At 42.4% G+C, this 24,998-nt stretch overlaps 1 protein-coding gene across 6 annotated transcripts in view; it reads left to right on the forward strand.

Annotated features, from left to right (window-relative positions):
• SULF2 (sulfatase 2) overlaps nucleotides 1-24,998 on the forward strand; it is a 261,932-nt gene that overhangs the window by 178,701 nt on the left and 58,233 nt on the right. For all 6 annotated transcript variants that reach the window (XM_083746188.1, XM_083746190.1, XM_083746187.1 and 3 more), the window contains one exon: nucleotides 14,392-14,631. In XM_083746188.1, coding sequence (XP_083602314.1) covers nucleotides 14,392-14,631 — 240 coding nt within the window. The remainder of the gene's footprint in view (nucleotides 1-14,391; nucleotides 14,632-24,998) is intronic.

A 24,998-nucleotide genomic window follows, 5' to 3' on the forward strand; every position in this document is an offset into this window, starting at 1 on the left:
TGATTAACAGTAATTGATACATGTACAATGGGTTTCACTTTTGCCTACATCGGTGCAGAATTTCATCTACAGTAGATCCATACCTGAGCTATAACAGCCAAACTTCCAGCCTATGAACAAACTATTGCAAAAAGGGTCCGAGTACAAAGGATCATCAAACTGTTCCTAATCCTTTTTAATTTTTTTGGTAAGAAAACTGCCAATATCGACATTTAAATAAAAGTCATTTGCTCTATTGTTCATTAGTAACCAGCTGTTCTAGAGCTGCTTAAGCTGAAACTCAGGTACACCTGACATTGCACGTGACATATATATCCACTTTGTGCATGCCTTGTTCATTTTCGGATATGGGTAATTCAGAGATATGCAGGGTTATGTCCCACACACATATGCAAAAATGCACAAAGCCAGGAACATCTGGAGCTGGGTCCACTGCTTACCTGACTTTGGGAACACAGTGCAAAGGCTCTGGCAGGGTCCTAGAGCCCTCCCATCTCCTCTCCAAAGTCCTGTAAGCATATGTTAAATAAGCATAAGATGCGAGTTACCTGTATCCAACACTCTTTACTACACCATGCTCTCACAATCCAGTGTTTGCTATCATGGACTATAAGTCTCATAAAGATAAGGATGGAGTCTACTACTGATGCAATTCCATTGTCTACAATCAGAGTAGGGCTGTGTGCAGTGTGTCTTTGCTGAGTCAGCTGATGCACTGTATGGAACAATGGAGAAGGAGGGATGAGCTGCAGTTGTCCTTTTGATGGTCAAAATTGAGTTAATTATGTCTCTCTTACAATTAATAACATGGATTCATATCGCACAACAAACATACAGACCCCAGCCCCGCACACAAATAAAGGGATAAATTGGAAGTAGTAGAATGAAGTGAAAATATAAAAAAAAACCATTTATATTAATTAAAAGGTGACCGCAAGGCTCTTCCTCCTCAATTTTGTTGCATTCATTTTATCTTTTTAAAAATAATTTAATTTTTGTTTGCTAATTTTACAAAGGAAGGAGAATTGAAAAGAACTGAAGACAATAAAATAAGTAATCTGTATGGAATACTATTAATACTACACATACACAGAGAGAGAGAGAGAGAGAGAGTGTCACCAGTACATATACCTGAAGTTAAACATGCAAGTTAAGCTTTCCAGATGTCCAGATAGGTAACCACACAAAACCTGATAACTATACGAAATATATATTTCAAACGTAGCCAGGGTGGTGAAGTCCTCAGACCATTGCATAATGGATGGGAGTAGAAGTCTCTTAGCAACCATAAGGACTTGCAAAACCCACTTTTGTTGTCTGGCTCATAATCCATATACTATAGAAATATAATTTAAAAGTACATGAACATCTGCAAATATCAACCATTTCAGCAATACAAGATTGATTTGAAACAAAAACAAAAAAAACCACGTCTTGTCTTTTGCGTACCTGATTTGTAATTCCTCAAGAAATACTGAATTCAAGACTTCACCTTCATTTCTGATGCTGATGGCCCATTTCGCAAGTGGAAGGTGTAACTGTTGATAACAAAGATCAAACAAGGCTTTTGGTCTTGCAATAACAATTTGGAGCAGTGGTTAAAGTGATTGGGATTTTCTTTCCTAAACTAATATTTGGGAAGTGGTGTAAGTAACTGAGATTGGGGGGGGCGGGGTTTAATGTCAGGTCATTCCATATTAGATAGAGAGCTACTTTGTTCCAGTTAAGTTCATCATAGACTATTTCACAAATGATGACTACATGGAGGGAGCAAACAGCAATATGCGGGCAGTTGATTGCTCTGGCGTCCCATGCATTCAGCTGAATGTCTGAATGCTGCAGCACGCAGTGATGGCAAGGGGATGCCTTGGGCAGTGACCCATAGCTTGAGAGGTTACAAGCATGCCCTTATTTTGAACTATGAAATGTTGGAATTGGTACACATGGTTTAAAAAGTGGCTGCTAGCTTGAACATATATTTTGTAGCTGACAGTGCAGTTTTCCACATGCCCATTGAGTTCAATTGGATGTCTAGGTCAGTGTTTCCCAACCTTGTGCCTCCAGCTGTTTTTGGACTACAATTCCCATCATCCCTTGCCACTGGTCTTGCTAGTCAGGGATGATGGGAGTTGTAGTTCAAAAACAGCTGGAGGCACAAGGTTGGGAAACACTGGTCTAGGTATACAGTCATATCTTGGGTTACAGACGCTTCAGGTTGCGTACCGCCGAAACCCAGAAGTACCAGAAGGGGTTACTTCCGGATTTTGGTGGTCACGCATGCGCAGAAACGCCGAATTGCAACCCGCGCGTGCGCAGATGTGCTGCTGTGGCTTGCGAACGTGCATCCCGCATGGATCACATTCGCAACTCAAGCGTCCACTGTATTAGTGCAGTATAGGACTGCAGCACAGCCTGCAAGTGTTGGGAGACTTCATTGCTGTTCATTTTATGCTGTTGCAGCCTCTAATGGATAAGAAATACATATCCTGCTGGTGAGCATGTTCTTCTGCTTTTCTTTAAGGGCATTAAAATAGAATTTCCATGTTGCGCAACATATTTTTGTGGAAGAGAAATCCAAAGAAGCAACACTCAGCTCCTGCAGCTATAGGCATTAACAAAGAAAACATCATTTTTATGATGCTCCTCATTTCTTTCAAATTTTTTTTAATCACAAATGACATTTAGATGTATTTTTAAATTCATAAGGTGACTAGAGCATCTCTACTGCAGTTGGGGGTGGGTGGAAGAATTGCATCATGGTTTAAATTCAGCAAGGTTAGGGAAGGTTTTTATCTCACCGTTTTGGTGAGAATGTGGTGCGTTTTAGAGCTAGACAGACCCGTTTCAATAATGCATATTCCAAAAAGCTGTGCACATTATCTCAGTCTCCTGTGACTAAAATCCAGAGGGTGGTCCTTAAAAATTTATCACGATCTGTTTTATGCCAGCCTGCTTGTCTCTGATGCAATTGTCAAAGTCCTCTGGGCGGTGTACTTCCTTTCTCCAGATGATCTGTTGTCTCTCGCCAATTTCAAGCACAATGGCCCATGTGTCCACACACATTAAGATCTGACCAGAGAGAATGCATTTCGTGGAGCCAGGGGGTGGTCTTCCTCAGGCCTCATTAGACGATCCATGAGACCACATATTAGCTTGAAATAAGATTTTTCCTTAAATCTTGCCTAAAGCTTTAGGCAAATGTGTCCAACTAGATCAGTCAGAATGGACGCACTGAGTTAAAGTGTTGTGATAGATGCAATGTGCTCGTTGCAGTTTGTATCTCTTATCAAGTGGAAGTGAACTTGGTCTTTGGAAGAGCTTGTTCATGCTTTGCTGCAGCGATAGGAATTATGAGACATTAATGGAGCACATTCGGAGGGCCATGTGGTGTGCAGGTGGGGCACAAATTTAACAAGTGAATATGTGCTTGTTCTCAAGCTCCTTAACAAGACTTTGGAAAATATTGAGGACTCTTAAAATGCTCTTAAAATGTCAGGTTCTAGATTCTGGAGGCATCTAAACATGAAAAGAAAGAAAAAAATTGCAGAACCAATGGCTCCTGAAATGCAGAAATCCAGACACTTGAGAGAAATTTGCATTGTTATGTGTGAATATAAGGGAACTTGTATACTTTATTACAAACTTCAGTGGCTACTAGCCATGATGGTTTTGTTCTACCTCCACTGTCAGAGGCAGTTTATCTGTGGGCATGTAGGTGGGCAGAGTGCTGCTACAATCACCGTCCTGCTTGTAGGCTTCCCATAGGCATTTGGTTGGTCACTGTGAGAGGAGGATACTGGACTAAATGGGACATTAGCCTGATCTAGCAGAACTCTTCTTATGTCCTTGTACTGCAATCCTAAACACATTTACTAGGAAACAAGACCCACTGAATTAGGTGGGACTTAATTATGAGTAAGCATGCTTATTATTGTACTGATATTGATGTCTATGAGCTTTGCATGACAAAATACAAAGGAGAAGCTGAAAAAATGTGCAGAAATGTCAGAATTACAAAGGCTATCAAGCAATATCTAATTCACAACATTTTTAATTTTTGTGTGCTTTCAAACTGTCTTCAGTTATTGGTTTCATTCCCCAGTTGTTCTGGAGATGAGGACACGCAGTTCTTTCCTAATGATATTTTTATTTATTTGAACCATTTAAATACCAACATTCCTCCAAAGCCAAGAACAGGGTTGCTTACAACGATAATAAAATGCTATTATCATATTGAAACAATTCTTAAAACCAACAAATAAAATAAAATAAAATAAAATGTGCAGGAATGAGAAATAGTTACTTGAAAATAAGACCCATTCATTTAGGTGGGACTTTCTTCCAAATAAGCATTATTAGCCATGCAGGTTTAATCCAAGTCTGCTTTCCCTGAACGCAACCTGCTGCCTTTTTGTCTACATGTCCATATCAGTAAAGAACAATAGGCACCTGTCTCCTTTTTGGGGGGAAGCCTTTTAAATAGTTGGAGATTGATATCAAATTCCTTTTAATCTTTCCTCATATTGCATGCTTTAAAGCTTGGTTGGCCTCCAATTTGCTATACCCTTGTTAAATTAAGGCTACTAAAGAGACCAATTTCTCCAGCAGTGGCCAGCTCCCATGCTATTATTACTTCCTATGGGTCAAAGTAGACAGTAAATTGGAGATGCTTGAATGATCTCTTGATTTTTGTTTAATAGAAAGCCGCCACTGGAGGCTGCCTGCTTAACCAGACCTTAACCCTTCCCCATCCTCATTTTGTCCTTTCAAAATTGTCTTTCTCAAGCTGCTTGGGCAGGCAGGCAAGCAGGCAGGCAGGCAGGCAGGCAGGCAGGCAGGCAGGCAAGAGAGTTAAACTGCCCCTAGCTGATGCTCTTCTCTTCTCGACTGCAATCTCAGAGGCTGCTTCTCAGTGTGTGTGTACACTAGTAATAATCAGGCAGTTGCTATATAATACATTGATCCTTTGATAGTGTAAAAAAGAGGTCTGGTATGCATGACAATTTATGGACTTATGTGATGATAGGCCACCTGCATGGTTGAATTTCTAGCATCACAAATTGGCTGCGTTTGGATATAATGCTCAGCCAAACTGTGGTTTACCACAAGGGCACTGGTGGATATGGTAAGTGCTTTGTACTTTCCTGTTCCTTTTAGCTTCACGTGGCAATTAAGACTTGGCTTAGCATGTGTCAAAAACCCAGATTTCATGGTTAAGTGCTCTCCTCCTGGCTACAGATCATGGTTAAAGAGGAAAGAGTTCAAGCACCACCACACATTTGGATGACACATTTAGCTGCTACGGCAAGCTTAGCAAAAAGGAACTGTTGTGGCTGGGGGAAGGGGGTGTAGCTTGTTGGCGGACTGAACCCAAAGAGTGCTCATTCATGATACCTCATCATCCTGGGGAAAAAGTGACAAGTGGGGTGTCGCGGGGTTCTGTCCTGGGCCTGTTGTTGTTTAATGTCTTTATAAATGACATGGATGAAGGAATTGAGGGGATGCTCATCAAAGCTGCTGGTGGGTGGGTAGCTAATGCTGCAGAAGACAGAAGTGGGCTTCGGGATGAATTGGGCCCAAACTAACAACATGAATATCCACAGGGGAAAATATAAGGTTCTGCACTTAGGCAGAAACAACCAGCTGCACAAATATAAGATGGGGGACACCTGGCTTGCCAGAAGTACATGTGGAAAAGATCCAGGGCTCTTAGTAGACCACAAGCTTAACATGAGTCAATAGTGTGATGCCGCAGAAAAAAGAGCTAATGCTGTTCTGTGCTGCATCCACAGAAGTATAGTGTCCAGATCAGGGGAAGTAATAGTACTGCTCTGTCAGACCACACCTGGAGTAGTCTAGATGTGTCCAGTTCCAGGTGTCTCAATTTAAGGAGGATATTGACAAGCTGGAATGTGCCCAGAGAGGTGCGGCCAAGATGATCAAGGGTCTGGAAACCAAGCCTTATGAGGGAGTTTTCCATGTTTAGCCTGGAAAAGAGGAGGCTAAAAGGGATCAAGCTTGCTTAGTCCTGCTCTGGAGGGTAGGATTCAAACCAATGGATTCAACTTACAAGACGATAGAATCCAACTAAGCACCAGGAAGAACTTTCTGATGATAAGAGCTGTTTAATAGTAGAACGAACTCTCTTGGAAGGTGGTGGACACTCCTTCCTTAGAGGTTTTTAAGCAGAGGTTTTGTTGAGATTCTTGCATTACAGATGGTTAAACTAGATGACCCCTTCAAACTCTACAGTTCTGTTCTATGAACAGGGAGGCTAAGCAGGTTCGTGCGGTCCTGGTAAGCCATAGTTGGCTTACCGTGACATGCAAACTAGGCCTTTGTATGGATCAGATACAGGGTTGTTGCTGCTTTAGTATGAAGTAAATTAATGAAGACCTAGTTCTCAGTGGTAATTCTGGGTTGTACCGCTTGAGAATGAGTGGTACAAGTGGTTGTACTACTTAATTCACTTGAGAATTAAGTTCACATGAGTTTAATTGCATGCTCTTTCCTACAAAACATTCATTCCACACAAAGCAGTAGCATATCAGGGAGAATACTATGGTGACATGCTAATTTTTGAACTAGAGGGAATATTTTCTATGGTTGATCCTGTATTCTGAAGCTGTACAGCCCAGTCACATATTTACTGTACCAATGAAAGCTGGACTGGTGTTAGCTTGCATGATTACTTCACTTAATAGCTTTGGCTACTGGGTGTTAGAGTGTTCTTTATCCTGTAGATCCCTGATCAGCAACTCGTTCTGCTGGTGGGATATTTTCAATGAAAGATGAGCCAGACCTGCACAGCCACCCACCATGGACAGCTGAAAAGTTCCAAAGCCAGAGCCACCATAACCTCCATAGGTTCATCTGCCTTCTGGCTTAGGAGTTACCAGTTGATGTTAAAAAAGGACAAGTTAACACTGGAGCAAGTTGTCTATAATCTTATTCAGCAGCTCAATATGTAGCATGGAAGATTAATGTTTAGTCTTAATGTGGAGCAAGAAATGGCATTTTTTAAAAAACCTGGATGACAATATATTTACAGAAAAGTTTCAATTAGAAAGTATTTATGACAAGATTTTTAATTAAAGTTTCAGATGCTGAGCTGACTTTGCCACCCGCAGTTACCACTCCCCAAATTTTACTCACTCGGAGCATTTGGATTTAATTCTAGCTCTTCGGTAATTGAAGTTGTCAGACTTGGCATTAATGGTGTGATTTCTGACAATGTGATACAAGCTGGTGAAAATTTCAATATTGCTTCTGCAAAGGGTTGCTAAATTAGCATTGCAACTTTTTGTAAAGGAGCCCATCTCTGTTGAGAGTTGTAACACACAACCATTATTTTTTTCTTACAGTGCTGGACAACTTCACATTTTGCTTCTCCCCCCCCCCCACACCACTTAAGCTCAGTTGGTAGAGCATGAGACTCTTCATCTCAGGGTCAAGGGTTCGAGCCCCACGTTGGGCAAAAAGATTCAACACATTCAGTTGAGATTCCTGCATTGCAGGGGGTTGGACGAGAAGACCCTCAGAATCCCTTCCAACTCTACCATTCTATTATTTACCTATGATTCTATGAAATATTAAAACATTATTTTAGTAAGTGATTGTGCAGGAACACTGCATGGCAAAAATTTTGCAATGTTACGGAGCAGTTTTCCTTTATTTGATGTGTGTGTTTCCCCAAGTCATTTCTGCAGATCCCTTGTGAAATGCTTTAGTGTCCTCATAAGTCCAGCCTGATGAAGCAGGCCATTAATGTTCTCATGTTACATTTTTGGAGAACTTGATTTGCCCAAGGCTGTCCTAGGAGTCTCTTGATGAACTCAAATTGAACTTTAGTCTCCCAGGCCCAAATCCAGGCAGTACTGTCTATTGGACCATACTTGATGAGAAAACTGACAAGCTCCTTGTATGTTAGTCCAGGAGAATAAAGAGCTCCTGTGTTGAATTATCATACTGATTGGTTGGTGCTGTTGCAAAGCATGTCTTTGATACTGACAGCATGTGGCATCATTGTGTGGAAACATAGCAGCTGCATCATATAACCATAGAATTGTAGAGTTGGAAGGGACTGCAAGGTTCGTCTAATCCAACCCCATGCTATGAAGGAATCTCAACCGAATGTGCTGAACATTTTCTGTGGCCGCGCCATACCATAGAAATAGGTGTTGGCTTATTGTAGGGTTTATCATCTTGGGATTCTCAACTTTCTTTTTACAGCAAAACCAAACCAAGTTTCTTGCCCGCAGGAGTGGTGCTCAGCAGAATTTTGCTGTGGATACTGGCTGGATGCTTCAGTGCCTTAACTCTTGCCTTTTTCTGGGACTTGCAATTGCAGAATAAGCTATACAAATCTGTGTAATGTGCATCATGTAGAATTCCAGTTGCAGGATACAGCGTAGCATGTTTTTCAAGTAAGCACCAAACATACATAAACACGGATGTATTGTTGGTGCAGAAAACTACAAAATTAACCTCTTTGTGGGCAGGAACGTATTGTGCTTTCTCTTTTCAGAAGAACTGAAAGGAAGCAAATATCCAGTGTTGATTCACCCATAAGGAGCCAAGATACACTGGTCTCCTCTGTATATGTCAAACAAAAAAATTCCAAGAGATCGGAATTCTTAGAAAGACTTTATCTCTGGGTCAACTAAAAATGTCTGATCTTACGCCATGCCCTTTCAACATGAGTTTGCAAACATAAACAGGGCTTAGTTATTTGCAATGGAGACCACATTCTGAAGAGGATGCTCACATTTTCAAAGCGGCAGCATTACTAAGTAACATCAGAACTGAATTGGTGACAACCTGGAAGCTTTTCCTACTCCAGAGGCAGCTGTTTTGCTTAGATTACAACAACCGATTAACACCCAACCAATGTCCTACAAAAGGAAGGAATCCGATTTCTTCCGCCTCTCCAAAGTTTGTGTTGGGAGGCAGTACGAAGTGAATTTTTGTTGGATGGCTTGGCGCTGTTGTAAAATATTTAAAGCTGGCCTATTTAAGATTGCACGGAAGGGGTACCCTGGATTTTTACCTTCCACTGATCTGTCACTTCACATCAGCTCTCAAGCTGTGGAAGTAGATTAGATCATATGTTTCTGTATTAAAGACTGTTGATATATAGGGCCTTGTCATTACAGTGGTTTTATTAAAGGAGGTTAGTGTCCCCAAGGGGGGAGTTAACATGTAGTGTTATTTCTGCACAGATGCCTCTGCCATTTAAAGGGGTTGTTTAAAATTGCGTTTTAATAGCAGAATGACAAAACAGTGATTCGACCTGGGTTTTGAGGGGAGGGAGAGAGGGTTTGCTTCACTAGATGGAGAGGAAAAAGCTGGTATCTGTGTCTTCCAAACTGTGTTCAGAGTTACATTTGGTCCACAAATGGCCATGCATTAAAAAAAAAAAAAAGGTGGCGAAGAGCGTTAACATTAGAGGAAAGAAGTAGGATGTGCAACAAAATGTTGCAGTGCATCCCCACACCCTAAAAGGAGTGCACCTGCTTGGGGCTCCAGAGAGCTTTGTCATGCTCTTGTGGCCTCTTTTTTTGGGGGGGGGTGCAGTGTCATCTTCTATAATGACTTCCCATGTTGTGAGATATAGCATTAGAGGGCTGGATGCCCAAATCTGAGCATTTATAGTTATCAGGGAGGATGGAGATGGAGTTATAGAGAGTGGGCAAAAGAAAACACCCCTTTTTCATTCCGTCTTCATCAAAACAGCCTGATCTAGTGCAGGGGTGAACATAAGAAGACCCTACTGGATTAGGCCCATGGTCCATCTCATCCAGCATCCTGTTATCAAAGTGGCCAATTAGGTACCTGTGGATAAATTCTCAGGCAGGATCCGAGCACAAGAGCACTCTTCCCCATGCCCGGTGGTTTCAAGGCAGCTGGTGTTGAGAAGCATTACTGCTTTCGTCCATGCAGGCAGAGCGCAGCCATCATGGCTCGTTGCCATTGATAATTCGGTCATCTTTTAAAGCCTTCCAGTTTGGTGGCCATCACTGCCTCCTGTGCAAGTGATGTCCGTAGTTACCGTATTTTTCGCTCTATAGGATGCACCCGACCATAGGACGCACCTTGTTTTAGAGGGGGAGAACAAGAAGAAAAAAATTCTCCCCCTCTCTGCACAGCGCCCCTTCAGCAAAGCGGGAGGAGAAATGGAGCCCCTTCCATTTCTCCTCCCGCTTCGCTGAAGGGGTGCTGCGCAGTTCTCCCTCTCCCACATTGCATTCGCCTTCAGTGAAGGCAACCCAAAGCCTCTGGAGCGTAGCGGGAATTCCTGCTGCACTCTGGAGGCTTCAGGCGGCTACCTTGGAAGCCTGGAGAGCAAGAGGGGCTGCTGTGCAGGCTTCAGTGAAGGCAAGCCCGGCTTTCCCCCACCAGCCCCAAAGAGCAGGTCGGCCCCCAGAGCTTGTCGGGGCTGGCAGGGGAAGCCTGGGTCCTCCCCCCAGCCCCAGGGACCACACATTCACTCCATAAGACGCACAGACATTTCCCCTTAGATTTTAAGAGGAAAAAAGTGTGTCTCATGGAGCGAAAAATACGGTAACTATGTGCTAAATGAAGAAATACTTTTTTTATCTGTCCTGAATCTTCCAACATTCATTCCCATTGGATGCCCATGAATTCTAGCATTATGAGAGATGGAGAAAAACTTTCCTCTATCACATTTTTCCATGCCATGTGCATCTTCCTACCCACTTATTTATTTGTTCATCACATGTATAATATCTGCCATCGGGTGGTTAGCCAAATATCCCTACGTAGTGGGAAAAGCTAGCTCTCTTGATCCACTTTGTATTATCCTTTTAGTTTCATCTACTTTTGGGGGGGTTCGCCTACAGAGTGTAGACTTTAAAGCATCTTTTGGCTGTCATCTCTCTCTTAGGGACTAGGTTGTGATGCCATTTTACCACAGACTGGCCTAGAGCCACTTAGGTAATTGAGCACACCTGACCTTTGCTAACTTTGAATGGCTGATGGAGAGATAAAAGGAAATCTCAGTGCCGCGAGCTAGCTAAATATTCTCTAACGTGAGCCTCTTGTCTTGAAAATATATTGGTGCAGGCTATAGTCAAGTTAAAACTCAGCATGCTGTAGCCTGCGGCTGCTCTCACTGGACACCTTTGTACCGGTTCAGGGGCTTAAGGGCACACAGGTGTGGGACTGGCATCCCCCAAAACATGAAGGCATCTCTTCAATGGCAGGAGAAGGTTGATGGCAACTTGACCTTGTGGCTACTAGAGAGAACTCTGCATTAAGAGAGGCCTGTTCTGCTTCAGTCTTGCATAACAAATCTTATAATTGCTGCAAATATGATACAGAGCCATTTTGTCTGTTCCAAAATGGCTTAGGAGAGCCCCACTCAAATGCAAACATGTCCACCCCTTTAGAATCTTCCCATATCCTGTAAAAGCTGAAGTCTCTTCCTCCCCCAGTCTGCCCATTCTTTAAGAAATTTTGCATGCTATTCTAACGATAGAAACCATTATGGAGTGCATAGATCTGTGAAAAGCCTTTGAAGGACAAATTGAAATCTGAACTACAACTGCTTGTGGGATAAACTCCCGAGGGGGCGGCATTCCCAAGTGGAAAGAGTGACAATGGCAACCGGTCGGAATTCTTATAGGATGTCCCTGTTAATGTTTGATCACTTCCTACTAAGAGTACACATTCCTTTCATAATGAAGTATTGAAACATATGGAGCCCATTTGCTCTGTTCACAAGTATAATAAATTGTGCTACTCGCCCTTCACCAGGGCAGGCTGCAACAATTTAAAATTTAAAATGGTTGAAACAGGTTGCAATCACGGAAATAGGGTGGGCCCTAAAAAAAAGACACCTCAGGTGTCAAAGGCAAGGGTAAAGAGATGCATCTTCATCATTCACAGAAGGCTTCATGGTGAAGAAGCCAGATGAACCTCTGTGGAGAAGGAATTCTGCAACATGGGGGCTGCCACAAAGAATTCTCTCTCTTGTGAACTTGTGAGCAGAGCTTTTTTTCAGCTGGAATTTAACGGAACTGAGTTCCTGCACCTCTCTGTGCCCCAAAGGCTGTGGTCAGCACAGCAAGTTCTGGCACCTCTTTTTCTAGAAAAAAAAGTCCTGCTTGTGAGTGAGGTGGAACTATTAAGATCAGGAGTAAAAGTAAAGGGACTCTGGCCGACTCTGGGGTTGTGGCGCTCATCTCGCTTTATTGGCCAAGGGAGCCAGTGTACAGCTTCCGGGTCATGGCGCCAGCAGGACTAAGCCGCTTCTGGCGAAACCAGAGCAGTGCACAGAAACGCCGTTTACCTTCCCGCCAGAGTGGTACCTATTTATCTACTTGCACTTTGACGTGTTTTCGAACTGCTAGGTTGGCAGGAGCAGGGATCGAGCAACAGGAGCTCACCCCATCGCGGGGATTCAAACTGCTGAACTTCTAATCGGCAAGTCCTAGGCTCTGTGGTTTAACCCACAGCGCCACCCGCATCCCAAGATCAGGAGTAGGGGCCCTCTTAACACTTGGGAGAGTTAGGTAGGAAGTCAGCCATCTTTCAGATATTTGGGGGGTAACTCGTTTTAAACACTAACTTGAGAAACTTGAATTGGGTCCGGAAAAGCATTTTTAATCCAGTCCACACTGTCTTCCTACCTTCCCCATTTCCTTGTACTTAACTTATTTTTAATTCATCATTAGAGAGAGAGAGAGATACTAGTATTTGGAGTGATCTGTGGATCAGACTGTGAGTATTTTTAAAGCAGCCTACAAAACGAGGACTCTTCCCCTCCGCCCCCCGTTTAGCAGGTCTTAATCAGTTGGATAAACTGACAATACATAGAATCCCTGGCAATTTCATACCAGTTGGATGGAAAACACAGAAGTGACAAGCAACAGAAGAGTCGCCATGGCTCCCATTGGAAGCAAAACGGATGCTAATAACTGAAACTAGTTCAATAACAATGAAAATGGCTGAGATGATGAATAATTAAATAAAGTGAATGGAATGGCTGGGTTAAGTAGGGAGAGGACTCAAGGACCTATACTCCAAGAGGAGGCAGTATCTCACTTAGGGTACGGATAAACACTCTACAGTGGTACCTCGGGTTAAGTAGTTAATTTGTTCCGGAGGTCCGTTCTTAACCTGAAACTGTTCTTAACCTGAAGCACCACTTTAGTTATTGGGGCCTCCTGCTGCTGCTGCGCCACCAGAGCACGATTTCTGTTTTCATTTTGAAGCGAAGTTCTTAACCCGAGGTACTATTTCTGGGTTAGTGGAGTCTGTAACCTGAAGCGTATGTAACCTGAAGCGTATGTAACCCAAGGTGCCACTATATTGCAGTGATTCCTGTATTCCTTCCTCCCTGGGGATGGGGTGCCTGGAAGCATAAGACTCACCTTCCCTCTCCTTTCAGGTTGCTTATACAAGACTTGTATGCTCACTATTCATTGTGGTTACCTTTGCTTGTGGATCCACCTTACGCATTTTCTCTTATGTGCTAAAAGTCAATAAAGTTGTGTGCAGCTTATTGCTGTATCAGAGATTTAAAAACCTAGGAAGCTGCCATATATCAGGTCAGGCTGTTGGTCCCTCTAACCCAGTTTGTGTATTCTGACTGGCTTGCTCTCAAGAGTCTTGGGCACAGATTTTCCCCATCACCAGCTACTTGAACCTTCCCCAAGTAAAAGTAGATTGAAAGTGTTGCCTTCAGCATGCAAAGCATTACAGCTGAGTTTTGGCCCTTTCCCTGATTGCATTAGAAGAGGATTACAACAGTACATCTCTTGAGTCTTTCCTTAATCCACTCACAGAGCAATGATTATCAGAACAAAGTGATAGTTTTGAAGTTCCTTTGCCCCAAATTGTTTTCTTTGCTGGTTCACTGTGATACAGAATTTGTTTTCATCGTTGTTGTTGTTTTAAAAAACCACTGAAAATTGTTCGGCTTAAAAACAAACAAACACACACAAAAAATGTAGCTAACAATCTGCCGCAGAGGTAGCATGAGAGCCATACTGAGTAGTAGCAGATTCCCTGAGCAGACCTAGGATTTTATATATATATATATATATATATATATATATATATATATATATATATACACACAGTATGAGGCAATTAAGTCCTAAAACTGAAAGGTTAAAAAGATCTTTTTAAAAAAGTTGAGGGATTTAATTCCAAAGCTACTTACACTACTGTGAAGATGTAACCAGCAGGAGATATTTGGCACAGCCTTCTCCGCCCTCGCTGGTTAAAACAACGATGCTCGTTTTATCATAAAGTGCCTTCTTTTGTCTTACGTGCAATGAAACTTTCTGACAAAAGCAGAGCAATGAGCTTTCAGCTCTCAATCTCTTTTTGATGACACGGTGGTGCTTTTTCTTTCCTCAGGTTCAATGCAAGTGATGAATAAGACAAGGAGGATCATGGAACAGGGAGGTGCTCACTTCATCAATGCCTTCGTGACAACACCTATGTGCTGCCCGTCCCGCTCCTCAATTCTCACAGGGAAGTACGTCCACAATCACAACACCTACACCAACAATGAAAACTGCTCCTCTCCGTCTTGGCAGGCCCAGCATGAGATTCGCACGTTTGCAGTGTACCTTAATAACACAGGCTATAGAACAGGTAAGACCAAAATGGGTGAGCTACTTCCCTGGTAGGTTCTTCAGTCCTGTGGCTCACGCCTGAGGCTACCAACTTTGGCACTTGAAGGAATACAATGCATAACTTCTCCTAGTCTCTTGTCATCTGCCCGACAATCCCAGAATTCATTTATGCAGAGATAGATCTCCATTAAACTCATTGGATATCACTAGCGTTGGGATGAAGAATATGACAGAAGATATTTTATGTGTCTTACTATGAAATAAGGTGAAATAGGTACTGGGCACATGATCAAGGGAGCTGAGTGACAGGTGTGACCCATGGCAACAGTCCACCAGCCAGAGGGATGGCAGAGGAATTTGGTCTAGTTAGCATTTTAATGCCAACCTACCTAACAGACACTTCCTGAAACTATATGTGAGCCAAAACATAACTTTCATTTGAAATTTGCACTTCTCTGAATTTTCTTGTGCATTCCCCAGGTGTGTACAAAATGCATATATTAGGGAAGCATGTGCAAAAATTAGTGAAAGTAACATATGAAAGGGGAAATTGCTTGTAAAAAATGTGTCTATTTGGAGAAATGAGTACTTACGTAAATGCTATCGAAATTTGCAAACCGATGTGGAAATGTAATTAGCTGAAAATAAGATTGGGGGGGGGGTGAGAGGACCTGAAAGAAACCAAAATGGACAGATTCATCCGTCGTTACTACCAGGAAGTGCTTCTGCTCAAGCTTTGTTTGAAAGAAGTGAGAACTGCACAGGATCAAACGAATGTTGTTACGCAACTCCTGTTCTTTTCAATGCTATTTGGGTAGAATGCTTGTAGATGGGCATTTTAGTTTCTGTGTGTGGAAAGGGACAGCATTTGGACTTCTGTCTTGGGATACAAACTATCTTGGGCCAGTTGTGATTACTTTAAAACAGAGGTGCTAACTCAGATGGGCTAGAGACTCATATTGTTTGCCCAGCACCTGTCTCTCATCCATTCTTTATTCACTCATTTTGATAGTGGAGGAACACATGGGTTAGCTTTATAAATATAAATAAATAAATAAAATGAATAGTTAGTAATAATCCAGTTCCATGCTGCCTTTCTTCCTCATCTTGCCTGCCCAAACAGCACATCTCTAATCACCTGTTTCCCCTCCCCTGGGCCTAAACACTACCCTTGCAAATCCAAAATCCCTATCATCTAAGCCCCTTTCCTCCATACTGATGCTTTCTCTCCAAAATTGTCTTGAATTTGGTCTACCAAAATAGCTGCCAACATCCATCATCTCCCTCTAGAGCTCTCTTGTTTTATTTCCTTTATTTCCTTTATGGCAGAGGAAGCTGCAATTGCCACCTGCATTTTGAACTATTCCATTGACGTAGCTTGTCACCAGCAGTACTCTGAATCCAGGGTTGGTCTACACACAAGAAAACACTATAAATAAGTCATAAATTAAATCAGTATAGCAAAAGAAAAGGAAAACACTATGGAAAATCGCATAGAATTTTTTTTTGCTCTCCAGTGCCATCTGGTGTTGCATGTTTATAGAAAATTCAGAACACTGGTTTTTTAACTAATGTAGCTGAGCCTCCAGTCTAGTGGTCTCGGAGCCATTGTTGCACTTCTGCAGCATTGAGAATTACAACATTCAAGGCTTGAGCTAATGCCCACCACTACTTTGGAGCAAAGTGGATGGAGCAGCCAAGTAATTTCGTTGTCCCTGAGAGGGGGCAATGACAATAAAGATATTATTATTATTATTATTATTATTATTATTATTATTATTATTATTAACTCTGGATCCACATTTCTGTCTTGCAGGCTGGCAGGAGACCTTGTGATTAATGTAGTGTAATCATTGCCATCTTATGGCAAGTCAAGCGGGTGTGTTTTCATACCATTCTTGTGTCTGAATGCTATTTTGGGAGGTGAAGAGCAATAATTAATACTTATGCTCTGTGGAACAATAGAGTTGCCTGTCTAGACGAAGCCTTGAGGTGTTGCTGCAATTTAAAAGTTGACTAGTAAACATAGTAACATTACTTTCTAGCTTCTCGTGTTGCTTCTACTCAGCAGCCAGACTAGGAACATGTCTTTGAACAAATTAGATAATTTCCTTGCTTTGTTCTGCTCAGATAAAGACCCTGAATTAGTCTGCGATGGAATAAATTGAGGGAAGTGAGACACCCTATTACTCTGTAGCTGTTTCCTTTTGTTTTATTAATAAGGGCATTAATGTTTTGGGGCCTACAAAATGTGCCACAGACAAAAGTTAACACCTGCTTTTGTCCTTTCTGTGTGTACTGGATTTGTTGTTGTTTGATCATGCCAATCCCAGCTGTCTGAGCGTTCTGGAGCCAAATTGTGAAAAACTGTGTCATGCTCACTCGCAGCTCTGAATTCCTAGCATTGATTCTAGGTGAAGAAGTTCAGGTACAAGTTATGTTGAATATGCAGTGAAAACTCACTGGATATTGAGCTGCACCTAGTGAGTGCACCTTGCAAACCATTGTTTTAATTTGAATATGCTTTTATCCCTTTGTTTATGTCAGAGGTGCAAATGAAATGCGCAAAGTGGCTTTTTGGAAACCTTCCTGTGCTGCTTTTGGAGGTTGAGAGAGAGGGGAACAGCACTGACTGGGTGGGGGAAGCGGTTTCCATTGAATGAAAACTGCTTTCTGCTCCATGAGCAAGGTGTGTTCCTACCATCCATCAGATGATGGGGTGTTTGAAACACACCTTGCTACACACCTTGCTCCGGCAAAGAAACAATTGGGAGACCACCCTCAGCTCCTGGTTGTACCTTTAAAGCCCTACCCTTATCCACCCCATGTTGTTGTTTAGTCGTTTAGTCGTGTCTGACTCTTCATGACCCCATGGACATGCCAGGCACTCCTGTCTTCCACTGCCTCCCACAGTTTGGTCAAATTCATGCTGGTAGCTTCGAGAACACTGTCCAACCAACTCGTCCTCTGTTGTCCCCTTCTCCTTGTGCCCTCAATCTTTCCCAACATCAGGGTCTTTTCCAGGGAGTCTTCTCTTCTCATGAGGTGGTCAAAGTACTGGAACCTCAGCTTCACGATCTGTCCTTCCAGTGAGCACTCAGGGCTGATTTCCTTCAGAATGGAGAGATTTGCAGTCCATGGAACTCTCAAGAGTTTCCTCCAACACCATAATTCAAAAACATCAATTCTTCGGCGATCAGCCTTCTTTATGGTCCAGCTCTTACTTCCATACATCACTACTGGGAAAACCATAGCTTTAACTATACGGACCTTTGTTGGCAAGGTGATGTCTCTGCTTTTTAAGATGCTGTCTAGGTTTGTCATTGCTATCCACCCCATACCTGGTGCCATGTATTATTATTATTATTTATTTATTTAAAGTTGTTTTAAGCTGTTTTTAATATTGTGTAATATTTTAATATTAATGTTGTGTTTCACTTGTTGTAACTCCTCCTGGGTAAAGAGTGGGTTGTTGATTATGATGATGCACACTATATCAAACTTGGCATGGTGGGCCGAGTTAGGTCTGCAAACTGGTGGTTCCACACCTAGATTTTGGAACATATAAACAAAACCTATCACAAACCTCAGGCTAATTCTAAACTAATAAAAAACAAAATTGAGACGTACCAAACACCTGATTAAAAACACAATATCTATCATAATCCATAACATAATACACAAACTGAGCATCCAATAGTACAATAATGCAAAGAAACCTTATATCTTATCAGTTAAAGCAGAACAATAACATGATTGTACCATGTCGAAATGCTCCAAATAGAGGATATTTTGTTATTGTTGTTTAAAAGATTATGAGCTATCTGTTTCATTTCTTCTTTCTCCTTCGATCACTGTAGAGTAAATAAAGTTCGCTGTAAGCTTTTCTGATTTCTTTTTCTCTGTGGTCCCTGTAGAGCACAGAGTGCATTTAGAATTTCATCAGGGAATTCTCACGCAGGCAGAATCATTCTCAGCAATGGGCAATCATTCTGTCACCACCAGCTTAAAGAACATCTGCACAGCCACCAAAAATCAATGGATGATGTCATTGGACTGCTGTGTTGCACTTAGCCAGAGGATCAGAAAGCACTCTCTGAATGCATGTTTTGCATTCTTTCAGAGCGGGCCTTCAACACTTCTTTTACTCATCTCCAGCGTTTGAAACTCCCATTGTTCTAGGCACGTTTTGCGACAAGGAATATCATTAGCGCGAGCAGTTTCTGAACTCTAGGTTGGGTGCATTGCTGCGCCTAACATTTCAGATTAAAACTGCAGAGTGGAAGGAAAGGAGGACCTTTTTCTGCCTCCTCACTTCCAGCCACTCTCTGAAGACTGGAAAAGAGACCCTCTTAAGAATATTGGGGGGGGCGGCAGGCAGGGGAAGCATGGCTTTGTTTTTAGCAGTCTTCAGATGAGGACTAGGCCATGTGAAAAATGAACATAAGATTCTAGCTGCAGTCAGCTTTGAATTCTTCTTATTAAAAAAGTGCACCTAGTCATTCTGTTGTTGCACTCATAGCCTAGGTCAGGCTTCCTCAACATCGGCCCTCCAGGTGTTTTGAGACTACAATTCCAGTCATCCCTGACCACAGGTCCTGCTAGCTAGGGATCATGGGAGTTGTAGGCCAAAAACATCTGGAGAACCGAGGTTGAGGAAGCCTGACCTAGGTTTAAGGTGCCATTTAGCTCTTAGCTTTTATATCTCAGTTTCTAACACTGCTCATCTCACTTGGCTTTCCACTGCAGCAGGTTTTGTAGTCACTTGGAAATGGGGAGAGTTGTGGGGAAAGATATCGTGACTGTTTCCGAGTACGTTCCGAGCACAATTCAAAGTGTTGGTGCTGACCTTTAAAGCCCTAAATGGCCTCGGTCCAGTATATCTGAAGGAGCGTCTCCTCCCCCATCGTTCTGCCCGGACACTGAGGTCCAGCTCCGAGGGCCTTCTGGCGGTTCCCTCACTGCGAGAGGCCAAGTTACAGGGAACCAGGCAGAGGGCCTTCTCGGTAGTGGCGCCCGCCCTGTGGAATGCCCTCCCATCAGATGTCAAAGCGATAAACAACTACCTGACATTCAGAAGACATCTGAAGGCAGCCCTGTTCAGGGAAGTTTTTAATATGTGACATTTTAGTGTATTTTTCATCTCTGTTGGAAGCCGCCCAGAGTGGCTGGGGAAACCCAGCCAAATGGGCGGGGTACAAATAATAAATTATTATTATTATTATTATTATTATTATTATTATTATTATTATTATTATTATTATGTTTCTTGCCCCCTGACTGCGACTCCATTGCCGTTGCTTCCTGCTCCACCACTACCACCAGCTGGTTGAGGTCCTTCTGCCTCCATGGAAGCTCTGCAGGAAAGGCAGTGGAAAGAGCTGCCAGACTAGCTTCCCCTTCTCTCACACTCAGGGATCAAAAGGGGGAGAGCTCTGTCCTCCATCCCTGAGTGCTAGCCTTCAACCACCCCCTCTGCTTCATCTCCTTCATCAACCTCCACTCAGGAATGCTAAACCATGCCAGATCCTGACTAAACCATGCCAGATCCTGGGCACACAACACCTTTTGCATCTGGCTCTTTCAACCCACAGCCACCATTTTGCATTTGGTTCCAGTTGGTGGGCCTTGAGTTTCTAGTAAACAAACTGTTGTGTATCTCTCCTTGGTACAGCCCTGGTCAGAGATCCTGGAATCCGATATTCTGTTCCCTGCCCCACACTGCCTTGTCATAGTCCTCCTGTGCTGAATTGTTTTTCAAAAATTCAGCTCAACCCTCAGCTTAGATTCATAATGCTTAAAAAAATCTTTGAATGAACTCCTGCATGGACTATTGTCTTTAGCCACTTCTCCTAGCTTTTAACATTGTATTTATTTTTACTTTTCTGTGGTCAGCATCGCAGCCAGATACTAACAAGGAAGCGCTTCTTCCATCATAAGTTGTCTTGCAGGTTTTCCAATTCTGCTTTCCCTTTGCTATCCCTGGCTCCACCCGAGTGGATGACTGCAGATGAATTTTGTCCACAGTGATCATCTTTAAACCTGTTCCTTTATTTGCACTGTGGCATTTCTTTTCCCCATAACAATAGCAGCAGAGGTTTCGAAAGAGGAATAAAATCCAGGCAGATGCAGATGTAGCCAGGTTTAATATTGCTACTGCTACCAGCAGTGGAGAAATGCTACTTTGTGCGGTCAGGTGAATCAGCAGAAATTGGGATTCGCCCATACTTTGGAGAATGGGAGTAAGCAAGCATAGCATGTGGACAGCATTTCATTTTCTAGACCTGTGGGTGGATGGGTGTTTGAGAGAGCACAGCTGTGTGTGTGATTACATTTATATCCCACCTTCCCTCCACGGAGCTCAAAATGGTGCATGTGGTTCCTCACCTCCCCATGTTATTCTCACAACCCTGTGAGATAGGTTCGGCTGAGAGACAGTGACTGTCCCAAGGTCACCCTGTGAGGCTGAGTAAAATGTTGGCCACTGGCCCTGGTCCAACCACTACACCAAATTAGTATACAAATATGTACCCACTTGTTGCATTCATAAAAATAAAAAATATAAAAAAATGCAACTGGCAACGTGCTGGACATGATTGGGAAAAACAGGTCTTGTTGAAGACTAGAGAATACTTTGCCAGGACCCTTTCTGCATGAATATTGACTGCTGTCTTTTAGAAAAATGCCTGTGTGATAAGAGGCAGCCAAATATTAAGGCTGTAAGGTCATATCTCCATATTTGATATATACAGACAGTGAGGAGTTGTTCTTGTGTGCCAAAGGACCCTACCCATATAGAGATGTCCCTGTATTTTCTTGTGTGCTTCTGGAAGTTGGGCAGAAAAGCAACTTAAGTAAACATTTCAAGTTAAAAGTTGAAGGTTTAGTCTATGGAAGATCTACCACTTGCAGGCTGAGTCATCGGTGCATTAAAGCGTGGCCACTCTTGAACAGGGTGTGGCAAAAGAAGATTGAAGGAGGAAACAAAGGACTCATTGCAGTGAGGATTTATTGGTGTCAAAAAACTGTTTCTGCTAAAGTCTCCTTATGTAAACATTTACAAAAGGAATGATCTGCTTGGGTTTTTCTTTCTTTCTTGTTGGCTGTATCTCCTTCTAGGAGATAGCATTTAAAAGAAAGAATGTGACTTGGGAAGATAGGTCTGTTCCTTGTTCCTGGAGTCAAGAGTAACATGCCGTTCAAGTGGGAGCAAGGGCATAGCTGATAAGGAAGCAGGATCTTGGCATGAAGGGAAAGAGGTCAGGGGTTAGTAGGTCATTAGGGGGCTGGCAAGATGTTCATGGGACAGGTTAACTCAGCTTCTTCAGAATTTCCAACTGGCTTATTTTATTTTATTACTTTATTTTATTCATAAAATTTGTACACCTTTTGATTGTAAAGAACCACAAAGTGGTTTAGGTGCATTATATATCCATTCCCACAGCAAAAAGCCTTAACAGCCAACAAAAAGATTCAGTAATAAAAATTGCATAGGCATGTTAACACACTTAGAATTCAACAACATAAATCATCGGTGTTCTCCAAATGCATGGGGAGACAAAAACAGCTGCACAGCGTCCCCTCAAGCTGGTCTAGCTTTGCGCGAAGCCTCCTCAGGGGACGGGGAGTCTTCATCCCCGTGCATTGCAGAGGCTTCTGGGACAGCCCGCGAAGCCTCCGGAGGACAGCGGGATGAAGGCCCCCTGCTGCCCTGCGGAGGCTTTGCGCCGCTAATCCCGAAGCTATTACAGTGAGACGGAGTGCTGCGCAGCGCTCCATCTCGCTGTTCTGGCTTCTGGGACAGCCCGCGAAGCCTCCGGAGGGCAGCGGGGTGCCTTCATCCCGCTGCCCTCCGGAGGCTTTGTGCAGCAAAGCCCGAAGCTAGAACAGCGAGATGGAGCGCATATTTTAACCTTTTTAGAAAAAGTTGTTATCTGTATTCATTTTTGTCAGGGCATGACTGAACCCCCCACCCCATCCTGGCTTCAGCACAATGGGGGGCATTTTGGGAAGAGGGATGCAAATAGTTTTTGCTCCACATACTAGCTGTAGGTTTTATTTTCCTTACTGCTATATGTCACAGATGCAAGCATGCATAAGTTTACTATAAAATCAATTAAGCACAAAATGCAATAAATTAAACACAATGTGTTGTTCCTGTGAAATACTTTCTATACTGGGTTTTTTTTAAGTTCACCAGCCACTAGTAATGTACCTAACAGCAGATAATATTGCTAGAATAATAACTGAATTGTAACCTTTTGCAAATAAGTGGTTGATTGTGAAGGGAAGAAAATTGCTCAGAGTCAAAGAGACAAAAGGGCAAATAACGGAAGTATATTATCGAAGGTTGCAGAATAAGTCAGAGCCAGGAATAGGGACTCTGGTTTCTGAGTCACAGTTCTCTGTGCTGACTCCTAACCACTGAAACCAGATCTAATCCCACTGGGACGTCTCTGTTTATGCTGTATGCATTACAGCCGAGGTAAAAAAGAAGGCCTGAATTCAACATTGAACCAAGAAAGGGGTGTTTTATTCTGCAGCAAATAATCCTAGAATGATTATAAATGATACCTGGAAGGTAGCTTCTGAAGCATGCAACATCAGAATTGTGCTGAGGGGGTCCTAATGGCAAGAATATAACCTGTACAGCTCATTTCATGTGTACACTTGCAAAAAGTGGAACCTACAGGGTGGAATTCAACATAGTGCTAAGGGAAATATTCTGCAAATACAAATTCTTATGCTGATGGAACAAGATTTCTCCACCTGTCCTTCATGCCCCCTAAATCTGATCTAGGGGATCTTACAACCCTCTGGAGATTTTGGGAGGATGTGAGGTGCACATGGGGGAGGGGAATGAGAATGTCTGTTGCAGAAATCCTTGTACTGATGGGAAGCCATAGTAGAATGCTAGCCATTAATCCAGACTTGCTATGCATCCAGACCAAAAATCTTGTCATTCTTGTTCATTGCCTCATAACTAATATTGACATATTTTCCATGCATGTGTTTCTTCCTTTACATTCTCTTCCCCCACACCCCATGTTAATTTCTGTTTTTCCAGCATTTTATAGTAACTAACAAAACATGCTAGAGATACCCTCTCTGCATGGGGGGCGGGGAGTCCCATCAAATAAATTGTTCAGAAAGCAGGTCTCCAAAATCCATGGAAAAGAAATCAATAACAATATCCGATGGGAAACCCATTCAAGAAAAGGGGGATATGCGGAATATGTTATCATTCCTTACCCAACAGCAGTAAATTGCTTCATTAAAGCCTGACCCTTACCCAGTGAGTGTTAAGATAAATGGTTTGACCTTTTGTAGAAAACAATTGATCAGAATGGGAATTCTTGACTAATAGCCTATATCTTCCTACCGAAAAGTAGCAACAATAGATTTAAGTATCCTCCACTGACTCAGAATCCTTGGGGAGAGATCCACTAAAAGCTATACAGCTGATTGATTTATTGCTAAACTTGATTTTTACCATTGATGGGTATTGAAACACTTTCGTTAACATCATAGAAGTGCATGAAAACTTAATCTAAAAGCCTTTTTAGATCTAGTTTGGTTTCTGTCTTTAATAATTGTAAAGATGTCAACCATTCTTCACTGTAAGAAGCCAGCTGCTAGCCCTCCACACTTTCAGGTACCCCATTAACGATCAGATTCTTGTGAGGAATTAACATGGTTGGTCCCTCACGTGCCTCAGTATATTTGATGATGTATCCTGAAAAAAAGGGAGACAGCCTGGATGTATCCATATCTATAAAAATGAAGCTAAAGAATCAATACAAACATTTAATGCTCCCTTGCCACACTGCAAACCATTATAAGTCTATTTTCTTTCTCTTCCCCGCTTCTCCCTTTATTTTTACCTGAATATACCTTTGCTCAGTGTATTTTTAAATTGCCTTAAGAGGCTTCTCCTTTCATTTTTCCTCCATTGCTAATGTATTGTTCTGAAGGGATGCCAGCACCTGCCTTTAAAGAATAATGCTTTCTCATATTGATTTATCATTTCAGCCAAGAAGTAATATTTAGTTTGGTATTTGCAAAGAAATGGGATTCTTATCTTGAAGCCGTCAGAACAGTAAAAACCTAAGCAGGGTATTTGCCCGTTTGTCAAAGGCTTTCTGCAATCCATGTTAGATTTAGATCTTATGGAGACTGCATTGCTAAAATAAAGAAACAGAAAAGGATTTGTTGCATTATTGAACCCATGACTTTTTCGGAAAGATGATATAATTCCCTTGAGAATACGAGCAATTTATAGAAGCCTAAGAATATACTCTGGCCCTGGTGTATATGCCACATTCCCAGCTTTGATCTTGTTCTGCCATTAACATGCAGAACTGCTGTTGAAAATTTGGAAGGTGG

Source organism: Podarcis gaigeae (assembly GCF_964106915.1).
Source record: "Podarcis gaigeae genome assembly, chromosome: 6".
Lineage (NCBI taxonomy): Eukaryota > Metazoa > Chordata > Lepidosauria > Squamata > Lacertidae > Podarcis > Podarcis gaigeae.